The 27,219-nt window shown below is 42.9% G+C and overlaps 1 protein-coding gene across 5 annotated transcripts in view; it reads right to left on the bottom strand.

Moving 5' to 3' along the window:
* The window catches only part of LOC5577392 (dynein beta chain, ciliary), a 90,278-nt gene that overhangs the window by 53,068 nt on the left and 9,991 nt on the right, over window positions 1-27,219 (bottom strand). For all 5 annotated transcript variants that reach the window (XM_021837862.1, XM_021837864.1, XM_021837863.1 and 2 more), the window contains exons 2-9: window positions 23,556-23,726; window positions 11,642-11,730; window positions 11,221-11,557; window positions 10,893-11,158; window positions 10,139-10,837; window positions 9,784-10,078; window positions 8,770-9,718; window positions 7,454-8,715 (exon numbers count right to left, since the gene is read on the bottom strand). In XM_021837862.1, coding sequence (XP_021693554.1) covers window positions 7,454-8,715; window positions 8,770-9,718; window positions 9,784-10,078; window positions 10,139-10,837; window positions 10,893-11,158; window positions 11,221-11,557; window positions 11,642-11,730; window positions 23,556-23,726 — 4,068 coding nt within the window. The remainder of the gene's footprint in view (window positions 1-7,453; window positions 8,716-8,769; window positions 9,719-9,783; window positions 10,079-10,138; window positions 10,838-10,892; window positions 11,159-11,220; window positions 11,558-11,641; window positions 11,731-23,555; window positions 23,727-27,219) is intronic.

Raw genomic sequence — 27,219 nt, 5'->3', positions numbered from 1 at the left:
ACTGGACAAGAGGCTAAGGACCACAAATGGGGTCTATTTTATACCTGCAGGTACGCGAAGTACCAATGGTACGCATTGTCCAGTCATTTACCAACCCGGGAAGCTCACAAGATTGATTAGAGCAACGATGGACGGTGTGCAAAACTGCGTGAAGATTTCGGGCGAACACTCCAGTTCGTTCAAATTCCGCCGGAGACTAGACAACATGATGGACTTTCGTGCCTGCTGTTCAATATTGCACTTGAAGGGGTGAAGCCCAAGCAGGACAGTTCGGTTTTGCGTCGTCCGATAGATTTTGCTCACGGTTTCGCGCGTGTTTTCGTCGCAGAAGATTTTTTTCCTGTTTTGGAGCGTTATGCTGGGTAGTGCTTCGTGAAGCCCAAGCAGGACGGTTCGATTTTGCGTCGTCAGATAGGTTTTGCTCACGGTTTCGCGCGTGATTTCGTCGCCGAAGAATTTTTTTTTCTGTTTTGGAGCGTCTTGCTGGGTAGGGGAATTAGGGGCACAATGAATACCTTTAGCAAATGTTCTTTTTAGGACCATAAAATAGCAATTTTTTTAGTTTATCCTCGGCTAGTTTTCAAGTTTGATGTTAGTACGACGTGCTATATTCATCCATGGTAATAAAAATTAAATCATATGTCAGAAAAGCGAGATAGAAAGACCCAATATTCCCAACAACGCTGGTAAAAAGATATTGGGGCGAAATGAACACTTGCATGACATTTAGTGATTCCAATATATTTAATGACTGTCAATCGTTCAGATATGTAAAGAGGCTCTCCCTCAATCATAATAGCTAAAAATAATCTTTCTGGGTTCGATACTTTGCTTAAAAATCAGATTCTTCCAAGGCCTTTGTTATATGCCAATTTGAAACTAAGAAAAACTTTAAGTCAAATTTCAAAGAACAATGGAAGCAAAAATTAAACTTTTATACCGTCAAATATTTCAAATGCAATACAGATTTCATGCAGTGTGTGAATTTTTGATGAAGTGTGCATATTATCAGAGATTCAGGGGGTGTCCATTTCGCCCCGTGTGTTCATTATGCCCCTAATCCCCCTAGGTATTTGGGAAGGCACAAGCAAGACGGTTTGTTTTCGGGACGCCAAGAAGTTTTGTTGTCAGTGTCAGTTTTGTGTTCAGTCGAGGATGGATTACCAACTGGTGAGTTCGTTTCATGCTTGTGATAACACATTTATTCTTGAAAGAGTAACTTTTATGTAATATTAAAACAAACTTTGTATGGTTCGTCACTATAAGTGTCGGCATAATGCTTTTTTCTTATACAACTTCAATATACATATATTTTTCTCTTTTTGACATTATTAAAAATTATCTCTTGAATTGTTCGACATTGTGAATTTGACGTATTTTCTTAAACTTCTACCATATCGAGACAAAATGCACAGTAATACTCATATGTAATTTTCAAACAAACTATGTACGGTTAGTCACTGCAAGTGTTGGCATTATTCCTGTTTCATTTAAGTTAAAATATATACATGCAATTCTCAGTTTTCGTCATTAATAAAAACGTCTTTTGAATTGTTCGACATTATAGATGTTGACGTATTTTTTCCAAAAACTTCTCGAGACAAAAATACAAAACTAGCTTTAAATACAAGTCGTATATTTCCCCCTTGTCCATGGATAGCATCACCGACCAGAGGTGACTCCCAGATCTTTTCCTCCCTCACTAATAAACACCCTTCCCGTGGTGGTTGTGGAGATGCAGAGGTATTCTCGGTCTCTAGAAGCAACAATCATTATACCCTAACATTCCTTCCCCTTCCCAACTGACTGTAAGGACTTGGTCGGCGCCGTTATTGATCAATAATATTACTGCCCACACTCTTAAAAATAATGAAAATTACTCTGGACGTAATTCTGGTTATGACTGAATGACACATGATGTAAGTGATGGAACGACACAAAAACGTGTCCTTGAAGATGTATTGAACAAAAAATGTAATTTTACATGTTAAAGGACACGAAAACGATGGAACGGAGGTCGACATTTCCCGAATCAGACACTAACGTATTTGAAATTTGACACAAATTTACGTCATTCGGCTCGCTTCTTTTATGTGCATCCCAAAAGACGTAAATCACATTATTTTTTGGTACTGTGCATAACTGCATATATGTAACATGCGACAAAAGTAGGCATTGAGTAAATGGAATCTAAGTGTGCATTTTGTGGCAGTATGGGAGGAAACTGAAATTTCTAAAAATTACCAGGAACTCAAAAATGCTTATTTGAGGCTGATATTATGTACAACTCATATCGCATACTAGGTGAGTTGTCAGAAAATAATTCTGATAGAAATTTCATTGCTATCACATTACGAGGCTCATTTATAATCTCAGTGTGACTGTTATGCGGTTATAATTACCAATGTGACAAAACAACTTGGTATTTTTTTCGAATTTTCTAGAACAATCTCACAGTTTTCAGTAAGTTGATCGAAAGTATTTATCATTTGATGACTCTCCATGGTATTAACTCCATTTTGTCAAAAATGTCGAATGTGACTGTTTTGCAGTTATGGGCAGATTAGATCTGCTAACATTGCACTTCGAGAGTAAGCGGAAACTCCCATCCCTTATTCATTTGGATCGTAGTGCAATTCTTACCAGTTCCGATCAATCACGGAGTAGCAACCATTGACATGTACAGTCAGTCTATGCTATGCTATGCCATGCTATGCTGTTCAATATTGAACTTGAAGGTATCATGCGGAGAGCCGGACTTAACAGTCGAGGTCAGGGATTGAATCCTGAGAAAATTGAGAGAATCTCTCACGTATCGCTCTCTGTAACTATCATAACATGCGGCACATTATGAGAGACTGTTTATCGTATACTGCTACAAGTTTGATCAGATTGGGGGGATAGTAGTGCATGATAAAACCCCTCTAAACATGCTCCAAGCCTGGGGGACACTGTTGTTATTGGAAGTTCGTGGATTGTTTATTGTGCCAGTAAAGAAAAACACCTATCCCCAACGGTAAACAAGCGAGAAAAATGGATTTTATCATCGCTCTCTCGTTGGGGCTCTCGCTCGCTGCTTCCATTTATCAGACTTGTTACACCTTGCGATACAATGACGATCGTGGACCGCAACAGATGGGATGTTTTTCTTTGCTTGCTTTGATCGTGCTTCATTCTCAAATGAGAGCGAATTCTGCAACGCCTGGTCGAGGTACGATTTTCACGAGATTCAAAAAAATTGTCTGTTTCGCGCAAAGTCTGATGCGCAAAGCAACAAGAGGCGGACTGATGATGAATGCGTCGAAAAAAAAAATTACTGGTAGGCGGAACTGAGCACGACAGGGCCCGCCTTGGAAGCATTGTTACGATAGACGGGGATTCTTTCGAGGTGGTAGACGAGTTCATCTACTTCTGATCCTTGCTGACGACCGACAACAACGTTAGTCGTGAAATACGAAGGCGCATCATCAGTGGAAGTCGTGCCTACTATGAGCTTCAGAAGAAACTTCGGTCAAGTCTGCACCTAAGGCACGATGGATAAAACGCTTATTTGGTACTCCTCTACGGGCATGAAGCGTGCACTATGCTCGAGAAGGACCTGCCAGCTCTTGGGGTTTTCGAACGCCGAATGCTTAGGACGATCTTCGTCGGCGTGCAGGAAAATGGTGTGTGGCGGCGAAGGATGAACCCAACTCTACGGCGAACCCAGTATCCAAAGGGCTACCAGACCTGGGTAGGGCATGTTGCAGGAATGCTGGACAACAGCCTTGTAAAGATAGTGTTCGTCTCGAATATGGTCGGCGTGGGGAGCAGTGAGCTAGGTGGATTGACCAGGTGCAGAGAGCGTGGATCGCAGTCGAGGATGGAGAGGCTTTATTTTCTGGTAGGGATCATACGATATGACGTTTGGTTTGGGTCCGTTCAATAGAAAAGACCCAATCCAAATGTCAAATCGCCTGATCCCTACCAGAAAGCGAGTCTGCTGCCGTAAGCAGACTCGCTTTCTGGTAGGGATCAGGCGATTTGACATTTAAGCGGTTTTAAAAATATGGATTTATATATGGCCCTTCTGTCCGCTTGTGCTCTGTAAGAACTCTGCTCGCCAACAGGTTATGGGCCCAGAGCGAAGTCCTGAAAGTGAAAATAGTGAGAAAAAAGATCCCGCAATCCAGGGCAAACTTTTGTTTACGCGGCTAAACAAAACAAAATGGCAAAGTTAGAAATTCCATATGGAAATGCTGTTGGTGCGAAAAGAACTATGGTATGTAATTATCGAAGCTGAGCCGAAGCCGGTGACTACACAGTGAACGAAAGACGAACAGAAAGCCCGTACAACTATCGGCTTCTGTGTGGATGATAGCCAGTTTAGTCTGTTGAAAATTGTCACAACCATTAAAGATTTTTGGGACAAATCGTGCTCGTACCACGAAAAATACACGATGACTTCCCGAATGTATCTGCAGGAGAAAATGTGTTCGCTGAACTAGTACCAGGGTAGTGATGTGGAGAATCACCTCCTAGTCGACGATTGGTTTAGACTTGGAAGAGCCACTTCGGATTGCCATGATTCTCATTAGTGACAGCCTTGGAGGGTCGGCCGGATGCCGACTTAACCATGCAATTGGTGAAGTCGAAGTTGCTCGACAAATTCGAGTGAAGAAAGGCGAAGCGATGCAAACGTGAAAAGTTCAACGAAGAACGGGAAGCAAAGTGGTACGGTACTGAACTGGAATGTTTCCACTGTGGAAAGCCGGGTCACTTTCAGCGAGATTGCCGAATGCTAGCGCTAAGGTGTAGAAGAAGCTTTGGAATAAGTTGCCGAAGAAGGTGAAGGAAACGAAAAGACAGTGAGTGAAATAAGCGAATAAGAAGATTACCACAGCATGAACGATCCTGATCCACAAGACGATCCTCTCGATATGAAGGAGAAGGCTGCAGGCGAAGAAGAAAGCAGTGAAGTGGATGAAGCACATAGGAAAGAAGACTAGGGCGTGCTACCAAGCCGGTTGTCGGATTATGTGGTAGGCATCGTGATGCAGAAAATTGAAGAACCAACAACGTGACTTACAAGCAGGCTGTTTCAGTCCGGATCGAGTGTTGTGGAAAGCAGCGATGGTTAGCAAAATCTAGTCGGATAAGCAGAACGGAACGTGGGACTTGGTACCTTTACCGAAAGGTCAGAGGTTTGTAGGCAGCCGGTGGGTCTACAAAGTAAAGCGAAACGAGTTAAACGAAGTTCTCCGCTACAAGGCGTGGATTGTTTCCCAGTGGTTCACGCAGTGTTATGGCATAGATTACGATGAGGTGTTCGCTTCTGTGACCAAGCATGCCATCCTATGAGTTCTGCTGTTCCTCGCTGCGAAGAAGGGAATGATGTTGAAGCACTTCGACGTGCACAGAGATTATCTCTACGGAGATAGAGATGAAGAGATCTACATGCGCCAACCACCCGACTACGAAGTTTGCAGCAAGGAGGAGGTCGTTTGCCGACTTCGTAGAAACACACTAAGCTCATTTTAACGGAAATCGGTGAATTGCACCGTGATCTCAACAGCTGAATAGTTCGGTGAAATAAAACACCTTAACTTCGTCGGAATTTTACGGATTCCGGTGAATTTTTACCGAATACTGTAAAAGTTTACCGTACTCCGTCAATTTATTTTACCGAACCGTTCAGCTGTTGAGATTTCACAGGAATCCGTAAAATAATTGAGGCGTGATCATTTACTGGTTGAAGCAGCCAGCCCGGTTTTGGAACCGGAAGCTAACCGGTAACAAATCTTGGATTCCAAACAAGTTTTGCGGATCCGTGTCTATTCATGGCAACCCGAAACAGCAAGAAAGTGTACCTGATCGTTACGTGGATGTTTTCCTCGTCGGATCTGTGAGCGAGGAAGAGCTGACTCGCGTTCGCTAACTGCTGGGTCAGCACCTCGAAATAGTTTATCTAGGCGACGTTAAACACTTCTTAGGTTGAGAAGTTCAAAAGGAGAGAGATAGGTGTCGTGTTATCTTAGCTAATTATTTCGACAAGCTGGTTGCCAGAGTAGGTCTATGGGAAGCAAAAACGGCAAGAACGTCCATGGATCAGGACTATCTGAAGCTAGAGGTTGAGAACAAACCGTTTAAGGATGGCACGAAATAGAGGAGCGTATTTGATGCGTTTCTATATTTGGGGGTATGTGCTCGACCAGGTATTGCGACGAATATTGGGATTCTACGAAGAACGTTCAGGGCCCCAACGGAGATAGACTGGAAGCGTGTGGTTCGATACCTTAGGGTGACCAGAGAATGGAAGCTGCTGCTCGGAAGAAAGAAGAATGAAAAACTAGTGGCATTTTCTGATTAGGATTGGGCTGAAGATCAAAACACACGTAGGTCAATGTCAATGTCTCACCCCTTACTACCCCTTACTCATTTATATTTGGGCCTTCTGGCAGCACTGCATAAGTTTATGTTTTTTTTTAAGAAAACGACAACAACAAAGTTTTCAGCACCGTCAAACAGACGTAACACTTAGAACAAATTTCGATTAAAATCATAGTCACGAGGACATGTACGCCCAATGCTAAAATTAGTGTGTTTAGCGGACAGGCCAACATATGACGTTAGTGTGTAAACGTCAAACGCGAACAAAAACGATGCGAGGGCTGCGAGTGGTCGATTGGCCACCTACTATATTTTTGATTCGACCGTTAAAAAGGTGGTCAATGGACAATGACGAGAGTGTGACGTCTGTTTGTCTGTGATTTTAGCCTAAGTGAATTCGATACCACCGTTATACACGGGAAAATGCTGTGGTAAAAATTACTATTTTAGCTGAATGCGCCCATTTTTGAAACTTGTACCATGGAATTTCAGACTAATTTACTATCTTTACGGTACATCCCACCACATTACTGGTACATATGACAGATATAATTTACAACAATCTAATTTCGACTACAGAAATGGTAAAATCAAGCGCATTTCTGGTCTGCTGAAAACTGCCGGTGCGAACGCTCCAGTTAACCCCCTAAAATGTTAGTTTGACCCGCACATTTTTTTTTGCGTGTTTGTTAAATATAGTTCGTCCTTTTTCATTAAAGTATCGCGTCGTTTATTTCGTTAATTTCATGCTTCCGAGACCAGAACGTATGTGTCCGCTTGTGCTCTGTAAAAACTCTGCTCGCCAACAGCAATTAAGGATTTCTCTCGGTCTTTGCATAAAAGCAGTAACTAAGACGTACAAACTGATGGCTTATCGTCATTTTTTTTAGGCTAAAAAGGCACAAACGAATTCTCCATGAGCAACACGCATTTTAATGCGGAAACTGGATACAAAAACAAAACGAAGCGTATCCGTGAAACAAGTAACATTACATCACCGCATATTCATCAGTTCAACTGCAGATCGATCTGTTTTAACCGAAGTTTGAAAACCCAATTTAATTTCCCACTCCCACCAACCTACCTTCGTAGCGTGCATCAGCTCTATCCAATGGCGCTCCCGGATAGCCGGGTTCTGCAGCTCCGTAATGGCCCGCAACGAAGTCAGCAAATTCTTCAGCACTGCCTCCACGTGCAGATAGGGATTCCACGAGCGCATCTCCTTATCCAGCTGCCGTATTTGCTTGCCATAGTTCTTGCACTCGACTTCCATCGCTTCTACGTCGATCTTCTTCCACGGCGTTTTCTTCCAGTCACCCACGCAAGACTCCACCGCATAGACAAAATCCCAAATCTGCTTGACCATTCGAATCTCCTTCCGACACTGCCGGAGCTTGTTATCATCCGGAGGATTGAGCTCGAACAGTGCCGCCGAGTCGCAGAGGTTCTTCATCTGCGTCTCCATGATGTTGAGCTCCAGGTTGACCTGATTGCACATCTGGTACACATTCTCGCAGGGAACCTTGAAGAAGGCCAGCTTCTTGAAGCCCTCCCTGTATAACTTGGAACGGATGTCGAACAGTGTGATTCGCTTCTTGATCAGGTCAACCTGGTAGGTCTGCGCCGGGGCGATCTTTTCGCGCACTTTCGATGCCGTCTTCTTGATGTGTAACCATCGCTCCGGCAGTTCGGCAAATCGTTTGTAGACGAGCTCGTTGAACTCGACATTGTAACCCTTGAGAAGATCGACGGTCGCCTTGAGCGGTTCGAACATGTTGTCGTACATGTTCTCGCGCTCTTTCAGCTTGTTTAATGCAGAAAGGATTTTTAGCAGTGTGGGGAAATCTTCTTCGGTGGTTTCGAGAACAAATATCTCATCGCATTCGTTTGCGAACTCATCCAGTTCCTGCAAACTGTCTACGACCTTATCGATCAGGTTTTGTTTGTACAGGTTCGACCATTTGCTGATTTCGATCAGCAGCACGGTTTTGAAGTGGCGCAAATCTATCGACAGCCAGACATCGAAGCTTACGGAAATGTTCATGGTAGCGAATACCTTGTCGTACAGATCGTAATAGCTGTCGATTTGCATCTTGAACTGGTCCAGTGTGGGTGCAACTTCGCGAAGCGGAGTGTCGGCGGATCGTAGCATCTCCATTTCGTCTGACGTCAGAGGTCGGCCGTATTTCAAAAACTGCTCCAGAACGCTTTCCTTGTCGTCCAACCAAAGGTAGTTGTAGTCGTCGAATCGTTGGGTGTACTCCTCAGCTTCCCGGATAGTTTGGATCACCCGGTTTATAATCGAATCCTTCATCTGTTCGATTTCATTTTGGTTCTCCAGGTGTTCTGAAATGAAATATCTTTAGACTCAGTTTGTGAAGATTACTGTATTCGTCTTACCTAAATAGGTGGACAATTTGACTTCGCCATTCTCGTCGGTTCGTTCAGCTTCCGGTGGTTGAGCAACTCTCGGAGTAGTGCTCATACAATAGATGTCTATCATCAGCCCCTCTACCAAAGCCAAAAATCCATTGGGATCGAAAGCGTCCAATGTAGGCACGAAGCGAGTCTTCGGAGGACACAATTCGTACTTGATTTCAAACAGTGGAGCATCGTAACCCGATCGGTTCTCCATCTCTGACTTGATGTACTTAACACTGGTATGAATGGATTCCATAATTTCCTTGGATACCAATGAGTCAACGTATTCCTGATAGGGTCGAAACAGAGCCAACTGAGAAGCGGTTCGCTCCAATTCTGAGTGTTCCAATGAAGAGACCTCTTCGAGAGTATCAGTCTGAGAAGCTTCTCCTTCCTCATCGGGGATTTTCTCTTCGGATGGTTCCTTTTTGATCGAGAGCGACTCATCAGTGCCTTTAGCTTTGACTGAAATCTCCGAGATCTTTTCTTCAGATTCAACGTAGAAGTCGAAGTAGTAACGGAAATTCTGTTCCATGGCCACGTCGATCAATTTTTTGGTGTCGAAACAGTCCTGCAGACGGCGTTGCACTTTTCCGGGACGATCATCTATATCCAGCAGAAGTTCCTTGTTTCCGTCCTTGCGTTGGTACAGGGGTACCTGTCCCCAGCTTCGAATACTATCGAGAATCTTTTTGATGTTGTTCTGTGCCTTCAGCACTCGCGAATGCAAGTTCTTCAACTTCTCGTAGAAATGTTCGATGAATTGGGGTTCATAGTTGACCCAATCGATTCCGCCCGCGCAGGCTTGCTCGATTATCTTGTCGACTTCGTCAATTTCTTTGTGGATGAGTTCTTTTTCGCACAGGACGCAGTTTTCCAGAATCTCGTTGTACCATTCGACGATTCTCATCAGTTTCATACGGGCTTGCTGTAAAAAGAATGAAGGTTGATACGTGAAGCGCTTTAACGATCCGACGATAGCGAATATGTTACCCAGAGATCTTCTTCAAGATCGGAAAAATCCAACGCCTTCTGAGGGATGTTCGGAAGGCCCATCCGTTTCATATAGCGAATTTCCAGCAGGATCATCACCAGCACGTGGTTGAAGTTCATTTCCAGTAGTCGATCGGCCTTGCGAATCAGCAAAGCCTTTTTCATGTGCACTTCAATCTTCTTAGACACACCCGAGCTCCAGTCTTTGAACATCTTGGACTCAAATTGCTCCAGCAGCTTCATCATTTCGTTGTAGTTCTTCATCACGATGTCAGCGTCTTCTCCTTGAAATAGTCTTAACAGGGAGAAACACAATTTTGTGCTGATACTAATCATTTAACTGTATATTACTTACGGAAACTCCACCATGCTGAGATCGTTGATAGGCTTTGTGATGCGATCGCGCAGCTTGTGGACCCAGAGGATAGCTCCTGCCACCGGTGGAAAAGCCGTGTCGATGGGAAGCCCCTCTAGTCCATGCTTCGCGTACGCTTCGCATCCTTCGTCGAAAATCCGTTTCACAATGTTCAGATCGTTGTTGTACAAATGCACGATATTGTCGATCTTCCGATGAATGTCCGGCAAAATCAGCGGTCTGTTCAAAAGCGTACCGGCGATTGTTACCAATTTCATCAGCTGATCAACGTTGAAGCATTCATCGAATGCGAGGACAAACTGGGCCGCTAACTTTCGCTCCAGAACATCAGTTTTAGTCTGGTACTTGGCCCGATCGTGTTCGAAGCTGCCCTCTTTTGGGTCTGGATCCAGCGGATCGTACTGTATCATGCCCCAACGAAGATACAGCTTGTTGAAGTCATCGTAGACGTCCTGAATCTTCCGGCTGATAGCTCGACCGCGAAGACCTCCGATTTCGACCTTCTCCAATTTACGAAACTCGGTAGCAGTGTAGAAGATTTGCTTGATCTGCTCTAGACGTGCGAGAAATGAATCCAACCGATCGAAAATCGTTTGCAAGCGGAACGTCCAATAGCTTGGTTGGGTACTGGGCTGCCGGAAGCTCTCCAGACGTGATCGAAAGTCGTGAAATTGTTCTCTATGGGAAGAATCGTGTTTGTAAAATGCATATAGTAAAACAGAATGTACCTCACTTGTAGTAAATCAGAATGTCAATAACGTTGTTGATTTTCACCAGGCATTCATCTGGTTCGCCCTGGAACAGTGAACCCGGGTCCAGGCATTTGGACGCCTCAGCGATCATCATATTGCTGATCATCTTGAACAGAATCATCATTCGGGCATTGCTTCCGTAGTAGAACGAGTGGGCCCACATAAGGCAGACACAGTGCAGCATCGGTGCAATCAGTTCCAGCGAATCAGTGAACTCGGTGCTCTCAAACGTTTCGAAGTGCTTTCTCTGTCATGGTAGATACATCCAGTTATTGTACGTTATTCAAACTATTAAGATCCTTTACTTACCAATGGTTTCAGGTACAGAGTGATGTCATCCGCCTCGTGAACAGCCTGGACTACGCTTTGGAAGGTGCTCTTGAAAGACGAATAGTACACCGAATCGATCCCTTCCAGTATGACGCCAATATGACGAACCCGGGGCTCAAGCAGCTGTGAGTAAATGTTTCGCAAATTGTCTCGCCGAGCATCCCAGAAGCTCAACTCCTCCAACGGTGAAGGCTGATGACCATCTTTGAAAATGCTGAACGAATCCTCCTTGAGAACGTCGTTGATCTGGTAGGCCCACTTGATGACGATGCCCTCGAGCGAATTCTTCATCTTCAGAGTGCAGCCGTCAAGGTTTCTGCAATTAAAGCGAAATCAATACAAACATTCCTGTTGTGTACCTGAACTGAAGGAAATTTGGGCGTGAAAGAAAAACACTTACCCTTCGGCAACTTGCAGACCGACGCTTTCCACTTCTCCGATCGAAATGGGCATCGGTAGCAGCGTTTGATTAATGATGTTACCCTTCACCTGCGAGTCATAAAAATTAATATTCGGTTGATTTAGTGGTTCGAATTGGAGAAAATTAGCATGTGAACAGCTCGGTACAAAGGCCCCCTTCAAGCGATTTCTATAGTAAGTGGAGGTCGATCCGTTTCTGTGCTATTTTTATGACTACACTGAAACCTCCATACTCGTGGAGTTTTTTGTTAAGTAAATAGAATTTTAGCTCTCGAAGTTAAGTTCGTATAGAATTTTCTAGATAAAGGGGTTGTTCATGTCCCTAAGGGTTATTATCAAAATTTCTACTTACAGGTATAGACCCACTAAAATATATTCTGTCAAGTTTTGAGTTCAACGACCGTTTAAGGTTCTTTCAGTAAAGGCCAGAAGACGCGTGCAGATAGCTAGATCGGAAGATCGGAAGAGCGTAAGTAAGGTGACCTACCGACTGACCAGAGCCGCGTTCAAACGGGTAATAGCGACAAGTAAATCAAATTGCTATAAGTTGTGCCGAGAAGCTGACGCAAAACCATGGGGCAACGCATGCCAGCAAGAACAGGTCCAAGGCTTCTTGCATTGACCCCTTTCCCTCGCGAATCTTCTTCGTTGCGCGTTCAAACCTGTCTACAAATCGCTCCACCTGACCGTTGGATTGGGGATGGAACGGTGCGGTGGTGACATGTTGAATGTCGTTGGTACATCAAAACTCGGCAAACTCCGCAGTAGTAAACTGAGTGCCGTTATCGGAGACCTAGTGTATCCGGCATTCCCAGCCGAGCGAAGGGACTGCGAAGAATTCTTATGGTTGTCGGGGCAGTGATCCGGGACATTTGTACTACTTCCGGCCACTTGGACTGTGAATCTACCAACAGAAGAAAATTTTCACCGTCAAGAGGTCCTACATAATGAATATGCACGCGTTGCCATGGTCGTTCTGATTTCGGCCATGGAACAGGCATGGCTCGCGCTGGAGACTTAGCAAGCCGCGCACAGTGGGGACACGCTTTCACAAACTCTGCTATCTCGTTGTCGTTGGAAGGCCAATAGTCATACGCCCGAGCAATGGCCTTCATCCTTTGAATTCCAGGGTGTCCTTGATGTAGTTGTTCCAGGCACCGTTTTCGCAAAGCCTTCGGAATGACGAGCCTCTCACCAAAGACTAGGCAACCATAAATAGTTGTTAGCGAAGCTTGACAATTGTACAGCTTATGCAACTCACGATCTGCGGTTGACGGAGGAGCTGTCTTCCAACCTTTCTTGATGAATCTCAGTGCTTTTCCAAGGACAGCGTCCTTTTTGGTGCCTTGCTGGACATCGCTAAAATTGAGTGGCAGAAAGTTTAACGAGTCAAAAGCTACTGATCTTACATCATCCTCAAGCGGGATGGCTGCGGACGTATTTAGTCTTCGTCCGGTTTACCGTGTTGGTTTATGAGACGAGACAAAACATCAACCTGGCCAAACTTATTCGTGGCCACATATTCAATCGTGAAGTCGTACATAAGCAACATTAGTGCCCTCCGCTGCAGCCGGTTGGATGTAGGTATAAACGGGAATGCCTTTCTTGGCCCCGAAAATCCTATGCAGCGGTGCATGATCCGATTGTAGCCGAAACTTCGGACCAAACACCATACGATGGAATTCAGTCTTCAAAAAATCCCTTTCCAAGAGCTGCTGAGATTTAAAATCACCAGAGCAAGATTTGTTTCGCGCGTATTTTTGGTTCAAATCCTGGCATGCAATGAATCATGCCACGTGTATGGAATGATCAATTGTTTGATGGTAAAGTTAATCGAGTCAGCATTGATACTTCTGGCAATTCTGTCTGAAAATTCCTGTCTGACAGGACGTTTAGAATCAGTCTATCGTAAATTTCTGACAGCCTTCTGACCTACATAATGTGCTGTAATGATTTTCTATTAAGACGAGATTCCTTGATTTTAATCAGAGAATATAGAAAAAAAATGCTATCAGAATTTTAGAACTGACTTCCGCAAGAGCATGTATGAATTTACCAAATATTTGACTTAATACACTTTACCAAGGCTGATAATGACCCCCAGTAGGGCCAACCAGTAGGGTGGTTTGATGCAACTCTTGGACATTCTTGACGACCGATATAATTTTATTGCTTTTATTATTGCTGCGCCTCTCGTTCCATACACTGAGCCAGAAATTGCGTACGAATTTCATAAGAGAACGCTTGTGAATTGATTTCTTGACTGGTTTTCTCTCTTTCATAAGATTCTTATGAAACACAAAACGTCCGATATTCACAAGAAATTCTTGTCGTTATCATTAGAGATCTTATGAATATCTTTATTTTCCTAAATTCAAAGAGCAATTCTCTAAATACATAATGGTCCTAAAGAATTCCATAATTAATATCTATGATCCTTCATAAGAGTATCTTATGATATTATACCTATTTGTACTATGAACGCAATGATCGATGGAAGTTCACAAGTTTTTCTTATGAGTCTTATAAGATGCTTCTTATGTCTTTATTCCAAAAGAATTTCGTATGAAATTCTTACGTGTTTTTTGATAGGAAGTCGACTGTTTTTCACAAGTGTTACTAATCATTGTCATACGCGCGCTTATCAATCTCAATCGTGAATATTTTGTTATTAGCATCTCTCCACGTAATCCATAAGATTTTCGTATGAAATTGTTAAGAAAATCGTACTCCATTAGATTGTCTTATGAATGCCAATGATCAATGCGTTTGATATCCAAAAAGAGTTTCTTATGGAATTATATCTGTCTATGTAATGAGTGTTATTTCATAAGTCTGTTGTGGAATGTTATAAGATTCTCGAATGAAGAACAAAATACTTCTTATGTCGTTATTCCATAAGAAATTCTTATGTACCTCATACGTTCCGTTTCCTCAGTGTAGGCTTGCTTCATCCGAATCTCCATTGAAACGTCGAATATTCATATTGGACACGAGGAACATTTATTTCAGGGAGCATGTTGTATTCTTGAATTCAATTGATCCTGTGAGCTGAATAACAGTGATTCAATCTTGAGATTGAATCCTGGCACAAATCCCGCACGCTGAGATTGAAAAAATCAGGATTGAAAACGATCCCGCTTATTGAGATGAATTCAAAGCATGCTTGTTCAAATCTTGAAGCACAAGGATGATCTTTAAATACTGGATGGAATTTAGTAACAGCGAATATTATAGCCAGCCCTTCTCTATCTACCGTTTTGAATCATATTACGGACACTTAAGGACTCAGGGAAATATAACCCAGCATAGAGCATATAAAATAAATCATTCTGTATGATTCCTTAGCGCTATCGAGCGTCGGAAGCCCTTTACTTTCGAACGGTGGGTGAAGAATACGCTTCCGCAACTTCAATAATTTTAAATAAATCAAAATGTGTGGCCTTTTCATGATTCTTATTCCGGACGCTTCCTCACTTTTGCCTCATATTCCGGACACTTTGAATCGAATTCCGGACAGCTCATGATAATCATTAATGGAACAGTCAAATCATTAATCGAAATCGTTAAACCACCAAGGAGACATCTAAGGTAGTTGGGCATTATACATTTTGAAAGATATTTATGGAAAAAGTTTACTAAAACGAGCCTTGAAATTGAGAACTTTTGAACAGCAAAAATTGAAACATTTCGCGTGAAATGTTTCCCATACAAAGTAGAGTGTCCGGAATTTTAAGCTGTCCGTAATATGAATCAAAACGGTATTTGGCTGTAATTCCGCTCAGCTGAAGTAAGCGCTCTCGATGCATGCTGGACAACCTCAATTGATCCATCTCCGATCCGATCTATCCGATCACTAATCGTGGCACCCAAGCCTATCGATGACGCATCAGCTGCGACAATGATCTCCAGGCCAGTATTATAATGTGGCAATAGTAGGTCGGACGTCAATATTTCTTTAAATTTGTCAAAAGCGGTTTGACCATCGGCGGTCCACTCAAACTTTGTTCCCGCTTTCATCAGCTGGTCCAACGGATTTGCCGAAGAAATTTGCGGCTCCCAGAAAGGCGCTCACTCCTGTTACATCCACTGGCGTCCTAATTGCTTTGATCTTTGCCGGATCTAGTCGAACTCCATGCTGATCCGTCAAATGACCCAGGTACTTAATTTGGGCCTGACCAAACGAACATATTTTCAAACGAACTGTGAAACCAAACTCATGGAGCCGTCTAAATAATGCCGTGCTAAATTCTGCCAATGTTCTTCTTCCTTTTTTCCACCTACGATGACGTCGTCTAGGTAGCCGCAGGTGTGCTTCAGACCAGCTAACATGACATCGAAAACCTGCTGGAACGCCCCTGGTGCTGCTTTGACGCAGGGCGCAAGGCGGTTTACTTTGCAAATGCCCCGGTGTGTATTAATAGGCAGCAGCTTGCTAGAGGGTTCATCGACTTCCAACTGCAAATAGGATTCCGACATATCGATGATACTGAAGACTTTGCAGTTGCCGAGCTTCACAAAAATGCCCTGCGGTAGCGGAAGTTTAGCCCAGTGGAGTTAATCTTCACATATTCGAATATTGCCGTTCGCTTTTTGGACGACCACAATCGGAACGGCCCACTCCGAATGGTCCACTGGGGTTATTATCTTCGTCCGCTCGAGACGGTCCAACTCGTTTTGCACCGATATACCGAGTACGCCCGCCACCGGGCGTTCAGGACGGAACACTGGTTGTTGATTCGGCTTCAGCTCTAGCTTGACGGTTGCTTTCGTGCACTTGCCAAGCGACTCCAACTGGAAAGCGTCTATCAAATCCAACCCCAAAATATGCAGGTCACGATCCACTACAAAAACCGTACCGACTTGAGCCACGCCGTTTACTGTAATCGAACAATCGAATTCCGACACTAAGTTTAAATTGTCTCCGGAGGCGGCTTTCGCTTTAACCGACGGCGAGCATACTGATGGTTTTCCTAGTCGCTTCCAAGTTTCCACGGAAGTCACACTAATGTCCGAAGCCGTATCTAACTGTAATCGGACGAACACACCATTCAATACGACGGGAACGAATCTTCTTCTACCGCGAACCATATCCACCGATACTGTCACAGTCTTCGTTTCAACCGTAATGCTCTGGGACCTTCGTTTGAAGTAAGCTGGTTTCTTCGCACTTGCACAATAGCCCTCTTTATGGTCATACCGACTGCAGTCCGCACACTGGTGAGTCTTGAAACTGCAATCCCGACTATAATGCATTCCCCCACAGCTCCAGCATGGACCTGATGGTCTCTACGGAGTGCTGCCTGCAAGCTGAGGCTTCGACGAACTTTACTGTCTCGGACTAGCACGCTTCTGGAACCGCTGGTGTCGCACGATTTGGTTCGCCGAACTTCCAATTCCTTCGATCATAGCCGTGTCATGTCGAAGGTTGAGCAATCGCTGACATTCGGTTGACAATTGCTCTATCGTAACGTTTGCGCGCTCCTCTATGCGAGAAAGAAGCCTCGTTCGCACTTCCGCATCAGCTTGAATTTGAACTTTAAAATCCTTCTTCGGACAGCTTTCCTAATTCGAATTCTACACAGCATTTATTAGGGTGATCAAAGTATTTTAGACAGACCGTTACGCGTATATAATTTGGCCATTTATGGCAAAATTAAATGGAAGTGGCCAAATTATATACGCGTAATGCTCTGTCCAAAATACATTAAACACCCTAAAACTGCATTCGTATGAAATATAATCTTCTGTCGCCCCCTTGCATATCTGCAGACAACGGTAACGCTTGCTAAGCACCGACTCCACAGTACCGAACAAGCTCTTCAACTTGACTACCGCTTCGTCGACCGTAAAGTCCTTGGGCGCTTTTGGCATGATAAAACTGATGAAACGTTCATGTTCAGTGGTTCCCAATTTTCGCATCAACAGTCTAACCTGCGCAGCATCGTCTAACCTAGCAGCATCATGAGCAAAGAGATCGTCGTATCGAGCGAACCAAGCAGCAAATGTGCTGCCGGGCTCGGCGTCATACCGGAATTCTTTTATATTGCCGGCAAGCAAATCCAGAACCGCTTCTGGCCCCGTTAGCACTTGAACTTGAAGATTACGAAGCGCATCACCCTGCTGCTGAATGAATTAATTTTACTGCTCCTGCGTCTCACGATGGCTGTTGCAACTGTTGGACAACCTGCAGAATTAACGCATCCGTGGGGATCGGTTGTTGCTGATGCAACGATTGCTCATGTTCACCGGAGAAGAGTATCGACCCGGACTTTCATCCACTTCCAACCTTTTACTTTTCCGCGTGGGAGGCGTGATTTTTCCGTTCACTTATTAAGCGCACGAACGAAACAAAATCGCGAATACCGAGTCGCCACTGTTGAATACGTGTCTATAGCTGGTCGTGATAAACCCAAATAAAACGTACGTGGATTCAATGATTAAAACTAGACTACTTTATGAAAACAACATACAATACATACAATAGTGTTACTCGAGTAGGCGAAAGTCGTAATGACATTTTTATACAAACTGACATGGCATCAGTCGAATGACAGTCCAGTTGTCAGGATAGAGCCCAGTGGTAAAGCGAGGAGTCATTCGGTATAAGACCGTGCTCCTAGCTCTGCTGCATTCGCCCCAACAATATAGATTAAGATGCTTGCTGGATACTCTTGATAAACTTCTGGAGGAGGTCATCCTCAGGAGGCTGACGATCTACACGGAAGGCAAGAACGACTTATCAAGGCAGTTCGTATTCCCGAAAAAGATTTCGGCGGTGGATGCTATTAGACGAGCGACCAAGCAGAAGAGGAGATGCAATCGATACTGCGCAGCGGTAACGATAGATGCTAAGTACGCGTTCAACAGTGCCAGTTTGAAGGCTCTAGCCGCAGTTTTACACTTAATGCGGGTCCCCGAATTTCTGTGTAAAGTTCTACAAAGCTACATTCAGAATCGGGTACTGGTTTACGACACAAGCCAGGGACGGGTGTCAACCAAAGTAACGACGGGCGTTCTACAAGTACTTGGTCCAACATTGTGCAATATAATGTATGATGGAGTACGATAACTATCGAGACTGCGGATGAGATGAAGATGCTGACTGCGGAATTGCTAGACAGCATTGAATCGTGAATGACTGGAGCAGGGCTGTGCATTTTCAAAAGCATTTTGTGAAACACGAAGGCTTGGTTGTGTCGTCTCGATGGTGACGAACAACTGCGTCACTTCGTTCTTAGTTCCACACTCATTCGTTTCGTTATCCGAATTGAAAGCAACGAACAAGAAAGGTGAAATGAAAGAGTAAGAATTTCGTTTCATTTAATTTCGTTGAAATTTATCAAAATGTTTTAAATTGCATTTTACCTATTTTTTGCAATGTAATTATGTAACTTGTTGAGTAATTAATTAAGATAGAGAAACTATGCGGGCCAAACGTCGTTCATTTGAATTAAGGCCGCACGGGACGTCATCATAATCACCCTATCTATTTCAAGAAGCAAATCCCAAGAACCACTCCATATATCGATGCGAAAATGTATCACTATGATTCTATATATGTAGTGCACAACCTAATAAATTTTCAGCTTCATCGGTTCACTAAAACTCGAGATTTGCTTCCACAAAGTTTTGATGATAATTGTTAGAGTGAGACGAAAGATAGGGAAAATAACACGGTCTCCCGTGTCCCCTTCAACAGCTCCTATAGTTAGGGACTACCGATTGAAAGACCAGCTCGCTGCGATGAGGCTCCGATTTATGACGCGCGACGCACAAGCAGCACGAAAGAGATGAGAGACTACGCTTGCTGCGATGAAAGGAAAGGTTCGTCGGATTGAAACGAAACAGTAGAGTTTCAACTGAAAGGCAAGCTTGAGTCAGTCAGTTGAGGACTGAAAATGCTTTCAATGAAATGAAAATGTACGGCCCTGGACTGGAGTCAAGCTGCAGTTAGCTTTTCATAAAACGGAGATGCTGCTGGTTAGCAACTGTTCTGTTCAAGATCAACGTCGAAGGCCATGCAATCTCATCGAATCGCACTCTGAAGCACTTTGGGGTAATGATCGACGACAGACTAAACTTCAACAGCCACGTTGACTATGCCTGCGAAAAGGCAGCGAAAGTAGCTAACACTGTAACTAGGATTATGCCCAACATTAGAGGACCGAGAATCAGTACAAGGCGTCTTCTGGCGACCATATCATCATCCATATTGAGATACGTATTTCCGACCTGGGCTGCAGCGTTGAGAATCAATCGAGAGAAGCCGGCAGGTACGTTCCGGCTCTTGGCTATACGGGTGGTAACTGCCTATTGCACTATATTGTCGGAGGCAGCGTGCGTTATCACCGGAATGATCCCCATCTGCATCACTCTGGCTGAGGACATTGCATGCTACCAGCAAAGGAACACTAGGAATGTGAGGATAAACATCAGATAAGATACAGTGGCAAAGAGGCAGCAGAAGTGGAATAACTCGGACAAAGAAAGGTGGATCCACAGGCTTATTCCTAACGTGTCGGTGTGGACGACCAGAAAACATGGAGAAGTTAACTTCTACCTGGTACAGTTTTTGTCAGTTCATGGATGCTTCCGAAAATATCTGCACGGATTCGGACACACAGAGCCTCTAAATTGTCTGGCTTGTCCAAATATCGAGGAGACATCGGAGCATGTTATATTCGACTGCCCCACACGCAAGCGTCCTGAATCCGGACGACATCGTGCAGAACATGTGCCAGCATGAAAGCACTTGGAATGCGGTGAACATAGGGATAACGAAGATTATTTCGTCGCTGCAAAGAAGATGGTGTGAAGATCACATAGAGCTCCGGGCCGCAATCGGAGTAGGCTACATCTTCCGTCGGAGACTAGACCGAGTAGAGCGGACATAGCATAATATAGGTAATAAGTCGTCGGGGCGCCTGTGAAACGGAAATCATCCTCCAACCGAAATTGCAGAACCAATCCTGGCACCTGACCGACCAACGTCGAGTCGGAGTAGGCTGAGTCCATCGCCAGGGTCTAGCCGATTAATTCGAGAAACAACACCGGGAAATGATCGTCGGGTGCCTGTGAACCGCAAGTTTACCTCCACCGGAATCGAAGTACTGAACTCGGCATCTGCCTAGCCAGCTTCGGAGTAGACTACTTCTCCGTCGGGGTCTAGTAAAGTAGATCGCGAAGTAGTATCGGCAAATGGTCACCTGTGAACCGGAAGCTTCCCTCCATCGCAGGACTCCATCGCAGGAATCGCAGGACTGACTTCGGCATCTGCCCTGATAGCATTGGTTCGGAAGATCTTTTGCCGTCGGGGAATTCTTTGTCGGAGTAGGATAGATCCACCACCGGTGAATACTCTTAGTAGTACATAACGTATCACGGCTTGAGTCGTCGAAGCGCTAGTGAACCGGAAGCCATCCTCCAACCGGTATCGCTGGACGGACTTCGACACTGCACCAGCCAGTATCGAAGCATGAAGCTCTTCCCCGATGAAGTTGCGTGATGTAGTTCCGGGGGAGATCGATTTTTGATGAGCCCAATAAGCATATCTATCGTAAGTCCCTAGATTTAGATCTGAAGTTTTGTGAGATCACTGCTAACGCTTGTAGATCTGAAGGCCTGTATACAAAGGAGATCTATAATGTTCTGAAATTGATCCCCTCTTTACCAGTTATTTCCAAGAGATTACTAATTCGTTTGAGTCTGGTTGAGCATGAGTCATATTATAAAATAAACTCCGAAAGGTCTCTGGTTACGCCAAGAGATACCTAGAGAGGCCTTAACTTTAAGAATTTTTTGGAAAGCCGTATGCAATCGTTGAACTTAAAAAATGTGAAAAGGCATGTGCAAAACTTACCCATCAATGTCAAAAATGTTAGTGATTACCTAAGCCAGTAGATATTAAGTACTATATTCAAATGAACACTTGGTTAACCTTAGATGGATGTTGAACTCAAAACATAATGGATCATAGTTGTTTCATCCTATGTGAGCCTAGATCAAAACAAAAAACGTCTTAGATCATCAAGGATGATGTAGTTACCACTAGAATGCTTCCTTGGTTTTGCACAATTTAAATGTTCCTAGTTTATTAAACATTCATAACTATGCGCTAATCGGAAGCGTTGAAGCCAGTGTCGTAAAAATTCAGCTGAATGGTTCCCGATCAGTGCGAAAACGAACAAAAACAAACTCCGCTAGCACGAAGCCAATCTGACTATGAGAGCGAATGCGACGAGAAAGAGAGTGCGGCAACATACGCACACATTCAGTTTTACCCACTGTTGGTGTTATTTCAATATTCAATTTCATCTAGAGGCACTGAACTGAGAACCTTCAACAACGGATCGAGGTAAAATTTTCACTGTTGCACTCGACAAGGGATGCGACGTGTACGTGCAAGGAAAAAGTTTGAGAAAGTCTCCGAAATAATCGGAAAAACGGGGGAAGACTCAAGTGTCATTTTGTATGGGGGATTACATGATGTTTTGCAACAGCCTACTTGATGGCAAGACGAAGTTTGCCGGGACTCTCAGGCCGGGACCACTAGTTGAACATGAAAAAATACGAATGATTTTTATATTCTTTGTGCTAGAAAACGGCAATAAATCATGATTGTCTTTTAAGAAAAAATTACAAGTTTTGCAATTTGCGGATGTTTTTGTGAGGTATTTTGCTAAAAATGATTTTTTTCACAAGCGAAATTGAATTTGCTGCCACCGTAGGTGAATGAGAATCAGTGTAGAGAAAGTAATTGAAAAACTGAATGCACACTCTATCAAATTCGTGCATGTATTTTCAAAAACACATTCACAAAAAGAAGAAATCTATGATAACGGATCCTACTAAAGGTCTGCGTTGTCGATTGTGTATTGAAATATGCAGACACTGGTTATTAGTGTGGGACAAAATTCAGATTCTCGCTCCAGTCCACTTTTTGGACTGCATTTAGATCCCATAACAACTGTGTAAAATTTCAGCTCGATCGGAGAAACTATATATTTGCGCCAGCCGTTCAAAGTTTGTATGGGATTTACTATGGGAAAACTTAGTTTTGCAAAGAAAAATCGCCAGAGGTTGCCCATTGATCTCTATAAAAATTCTGAACACAGACCTCGATAGGTATTTTTACGATGAAGAATATTGCCGAAGACCGCGAAACTATCCGACACTTGTGAAAAAAGTTATGCAATGAAAACCTATTGGCAACGCGACGTTGATTAACACGTAAAGGAATAACAATAATAACAAAATCGGGCAAAATTTCCGAATAGTCTATGCTTAATAACTTTTTACACAAGCATCGGATCGCTTTGCTGTCTTCGGCAATGTTGTTCATCGTAGAAATACTTATCGAGATCTGTGTTCAGAATTTTTATAGAGGTCAATGGGCGGCCTCTGGTGATTTTTCTTTGCAAAACTAAGTTTTCCTATAGTAAATCCCATACAAACTTTGAACGCCTGGCGCAAATATATAGTTTCTCCGATCGAGTTGAAATTTTGCACAGTTGTTAGGGGACCTAAATGCAATCCAAAAAGTGGACTGGAGTGAGAATCTAAATTTTTCTTATAACCGTATCCCAGGCTATAGCCTAAACAAATACATAAATTCCATTTACGACATTTTTTGGACGTAATATCACGTAAATAGAATTTATGTCCATAAATATAATTTACGTGAATGGAGGTTTCAATGTACCATAGGGCACCGCACATTGCTCTGCATCTTATTGCACGTCGTCACTGAGCGAACACTAGCTAGACGCGAACAGGCAGATTGCCTAATATCTATTTATCACGCAAAGGTGAATCCGCACCGTGGTTCGTCCTCGTCATAAAGCAATGAATGTCAGGAATTCCGCGTATACGGGTACCTCTTACGCTCTTACCTCTGTAATAATGTTCCGCAGGTCCTGGAAGTGGCTGTCCACATCCTTCTTGATTACGTCCGGCCAGCCTTCCTGATTCCGCGGGTTGCTGATAATCGGGTAGAAGATTCCGTCCACTATTGCGGCAAGGTCATCGATCGGGTTCGCCGACAGGTCACCGTACATGATTTGCTGTGGAAACAAGCGTAAGCGGAACGGTTTGGTTAGGTTTTGGGTGACGAAAACTAAATTGCGGTCGGACACGGTATAATTTGTTTACGTGCTGGGAAGTTGGCCGCCCAAGGTGTTCGCTATGGTTGGGGACCTGGTAAGCGCGGTGGGAGTTTTCAAGGTTTCGCGCCTATTTGGATTAATGATACTTTTGCCCTTTGGTGCGAGTGTTGTCCACTTTATAGACTTGATGAGTTTTTCATTGCTGTTGTGTGATTAATTGTGGTCCAATTATTTTTAAAGGGTGCCTAATATTGCACGCGATTTTTACAATTGTTTTACATACTGGGTCGTCATTGCCTGAACATGCTACTAGCTACATGTATATGATGGAACCAGAGTGTACGGAAGGTATAAATTTGTATCAAACGGAACGTACCGGCTGACATGGACTTCGGAAACGGTACATTCTACTCTCGGAAGTTTTTAGAACAACTTAAGGTGAAAATGAATCGAAGCCAGACCTCAAATTTTCAAGAGCACAAATCTAGAGAACCAAACATCCGTTTAAGCTGAAAACTTAATCGATTGGTCACTGGCTGGTGGTGACCAATCGATTAAGTTTTAAGCTCCAACGGGGGTTCGGTTATCCAGATTTGTGCTCTTGAAAATTTGAATTTTGGCTTCGATTCATCTTCACCTTAAAGCAATAAAATAGTACTTCTCAGTGCTACAAAACCAGAACTTTCAAGTGCTACCTTCTATACCTATTAATGGCATTTCGATCCTTGTTTGGACCCGTGCCTTCGATTTTACGTTGGACCCGTTAGCGATAGCTAACGGTGGTAATCCTCCTTGGGCACCGTCCTTAGAAGATCACGTCTTCGTTCGTTTAAAAAATGGCAAAAATTGTCTTCTTTTGTGGCAAAAATGGATTAGAGGACTTTTCTCCGAAATGCGCAATTTCTTTCAAGGGTGAACTGGATAATGTTGATAATTCCATTGAAATGAGCAATGCTTTAGACAAATTTTCCGAACATCAAATCAAAGCAGCCTGTAGCCCAGGCTATTTGATTCAAGTGAGGAAACAAAGAGTGCCGCCTATCGTGGTCCGTTGTTCTGAATTCGGAGGATTTCGGACAGGAGATCTTGAACTCCATAAGGGGAATCAAAGTTTCCTTCCAAATCGAAAAGAAAGGAGACTGTCGCGTTTTGCCGGAAACATTAAAAGATCATGCACTTCTTCTCAAACATCTTCAAGAGAAAAAGCACATTTTTTTGCTTATGACGACGAAACTGAACGTTTGTTCAAAGTCGTCATGAAAGGTCTCTCAAGTGATTATAAGTCACCTGAAGAGATCGAAAATTGAATAAATTATTTTCTTTAATTTTTCCCATTCCAAATTATCATTATGAGGAAAAGAACCCAATCTGGCATTCGTCGGAAAGGGCTTTCTCAAGAATATTATTTAGTTCACCTTAACAAATGTGATTTTAATAACATTGAAGCTTTAGAAAAAGCAAAACTTATGTTCGATGTTCATGTGACATGGGAACAATTCCAGAAACCTGAAGGACATTACCAGAACCCCACTCAGTGCCGTCGGTGCCAAAAGTGGGGTCATGGTACAAAAAATTGTCGCATGGAGGCTAAATGCATGATTTTCGGAGGTTCTTCTCACGCCAAGGACGTCTGTCCAGTGAAGGAAGATACCGATAAGTTCATATGCGCCAATTGCAAGGGCAATCATAAGATCAGACAAATGAAAGATAATATCCGTTATGATTACGGTCGTTTCCGGAATTTGCCTATCGGACAATATTCATTTTTCAGTTAACGATCGCTTGATTAGGAATCATACCCATCAGGAAGATCATAATCATGCTAATTTTAATCCTTCGGGTAGCCGTTCGAATCTTTTAATTTAAATGTATCTGCTCACGGTAAATCCCCTATTTATCCTATGAATACCCATTCTACTTGTTTCAAATCAAATGGAAAAAAACCATGCCGCCACAGGTAACATCTACTCCGCCTCTTCGACTACCGAAAATTCTAACGGAAAATCATCAAATGTACCCACTTCAAGATTTTAATTTTCTAACTGAATTGAATCTGAACTTGAATCTAATGATTGATGCAGTGTTCAAAACCACCACTTTGACTGAAGCAGTCTAAGTTGGTGTAAAATTTACAAATCAAATTGTTATTAGATTACGTTTTTCTAATGGATCCAAATAAATAATTTGAATTCAAATTGGAATGCTTGTTCTCTGAATGGTAAAGAGGACGAGCTGTTTAATTTTCTTACAGCTAATAACATGCGTATAGCAGTTATTACTGAAACGTATTTGAAACCTGGATCTAAGCTCAAAACAGATCTTATCTTTTTTGTTCATCGTAATGATCAACTTGATGGGGCATGTGAGTTGCAATCATCATTCATAGGCGTATAAAACATCAACTGTTTTCATCATTTGAAACTAAAGTTTTTGAAACTTTAGGTGTTTCTGTTGAAACACAGTTTGGTAAATATACTTTCATAGCTGCCTATTTGCCTTTTCAATGCTCTGGACAGCAAGTTAATTTGCTCCAAACTGACTTGCGAAAATTGACTCGCAATAAGTCAAAAATTTTTGTCATTGGTGACTTTAATGACAAACATCGGTCATGGAATAATTCTCAAAGTAATTCCAACGGCAGAATTTTACTTAATGAGTGCTCTTCAGGATATTTCTCAATTCAATACCCTGATAGCCCCACATGTTTTTCCTCTTCTAGAAATCCATCTACGATTGATTTGGTCTTAACCGACTCTAGTCAGCTTTGTAGCCAACTGATTACTCATGCTGATTTTGATTCTGATCATGTCCCTGTTACATTTCAAATATCCCAAGAAGCGATTCTCAATCCTATCAGCTCCACTTTCAATTATTAACGAGCCGACTGGAATATATATGAAACGTATGTTGACTCTAATCTTGATGTTAACATTTCGTTAGAAACTAAACTTGATATTGACAATGCTCTTGAAACTTTAACAAATTCCATTGTTGAAGCCAGGAGCATTGCAATTCCAAAATGTGAAATAAAATTTGAATCCGTGATTATAGACGATGATCTTAAACTCTTGATCCGTCTTAAAAACATGAGGAGAAGGCAATTTCAACGCACTCGCGATCCTGCTATGAAAATTATATGGCAGGATTTTCAGAAAGAAATCAAGAAACGTTTTGCATAATTCAGATACAAAAATTTTGAAAATAAGATATCTGAATTGGACCCTGACTCTAAGCCCTTTTGCTAAAATTTTGAAAAAAAATCAAAAGCCAAAATTGGCATTGAAAGAGGAAAACAAATTATTACTAACCAATTGCGAAAAAGCTAAAAAACAAGCTATGCAATTTGAAAGTGCGCACAATTTTAATTTAGGGATTACTAGTCCAATTGAAAATCAAGTTACTCAGGACTTCGAAAATATTCTCAATCAAGAGACTGATTTGGAAGAAGTGA

Source organism: Aedes aegypti, chromosome 1, assembly GCF_002204515.2.
Source record: "Aedes aegypti strain LVP_AGWG chromosome 1, AaegL5.0 Primary Assembly, whole genome shotgun sequence".
Lineage (NCBI taxonomy): Eukaryota > Metazoa > Arthropoda > Insecta > Diptera > Culicidae > Aedes > Aedes aegypti.
Note: the sequence above shows the minus strand (reverse complement) of the source record. Positions and strands in the feature narration are given on the sequence as shown.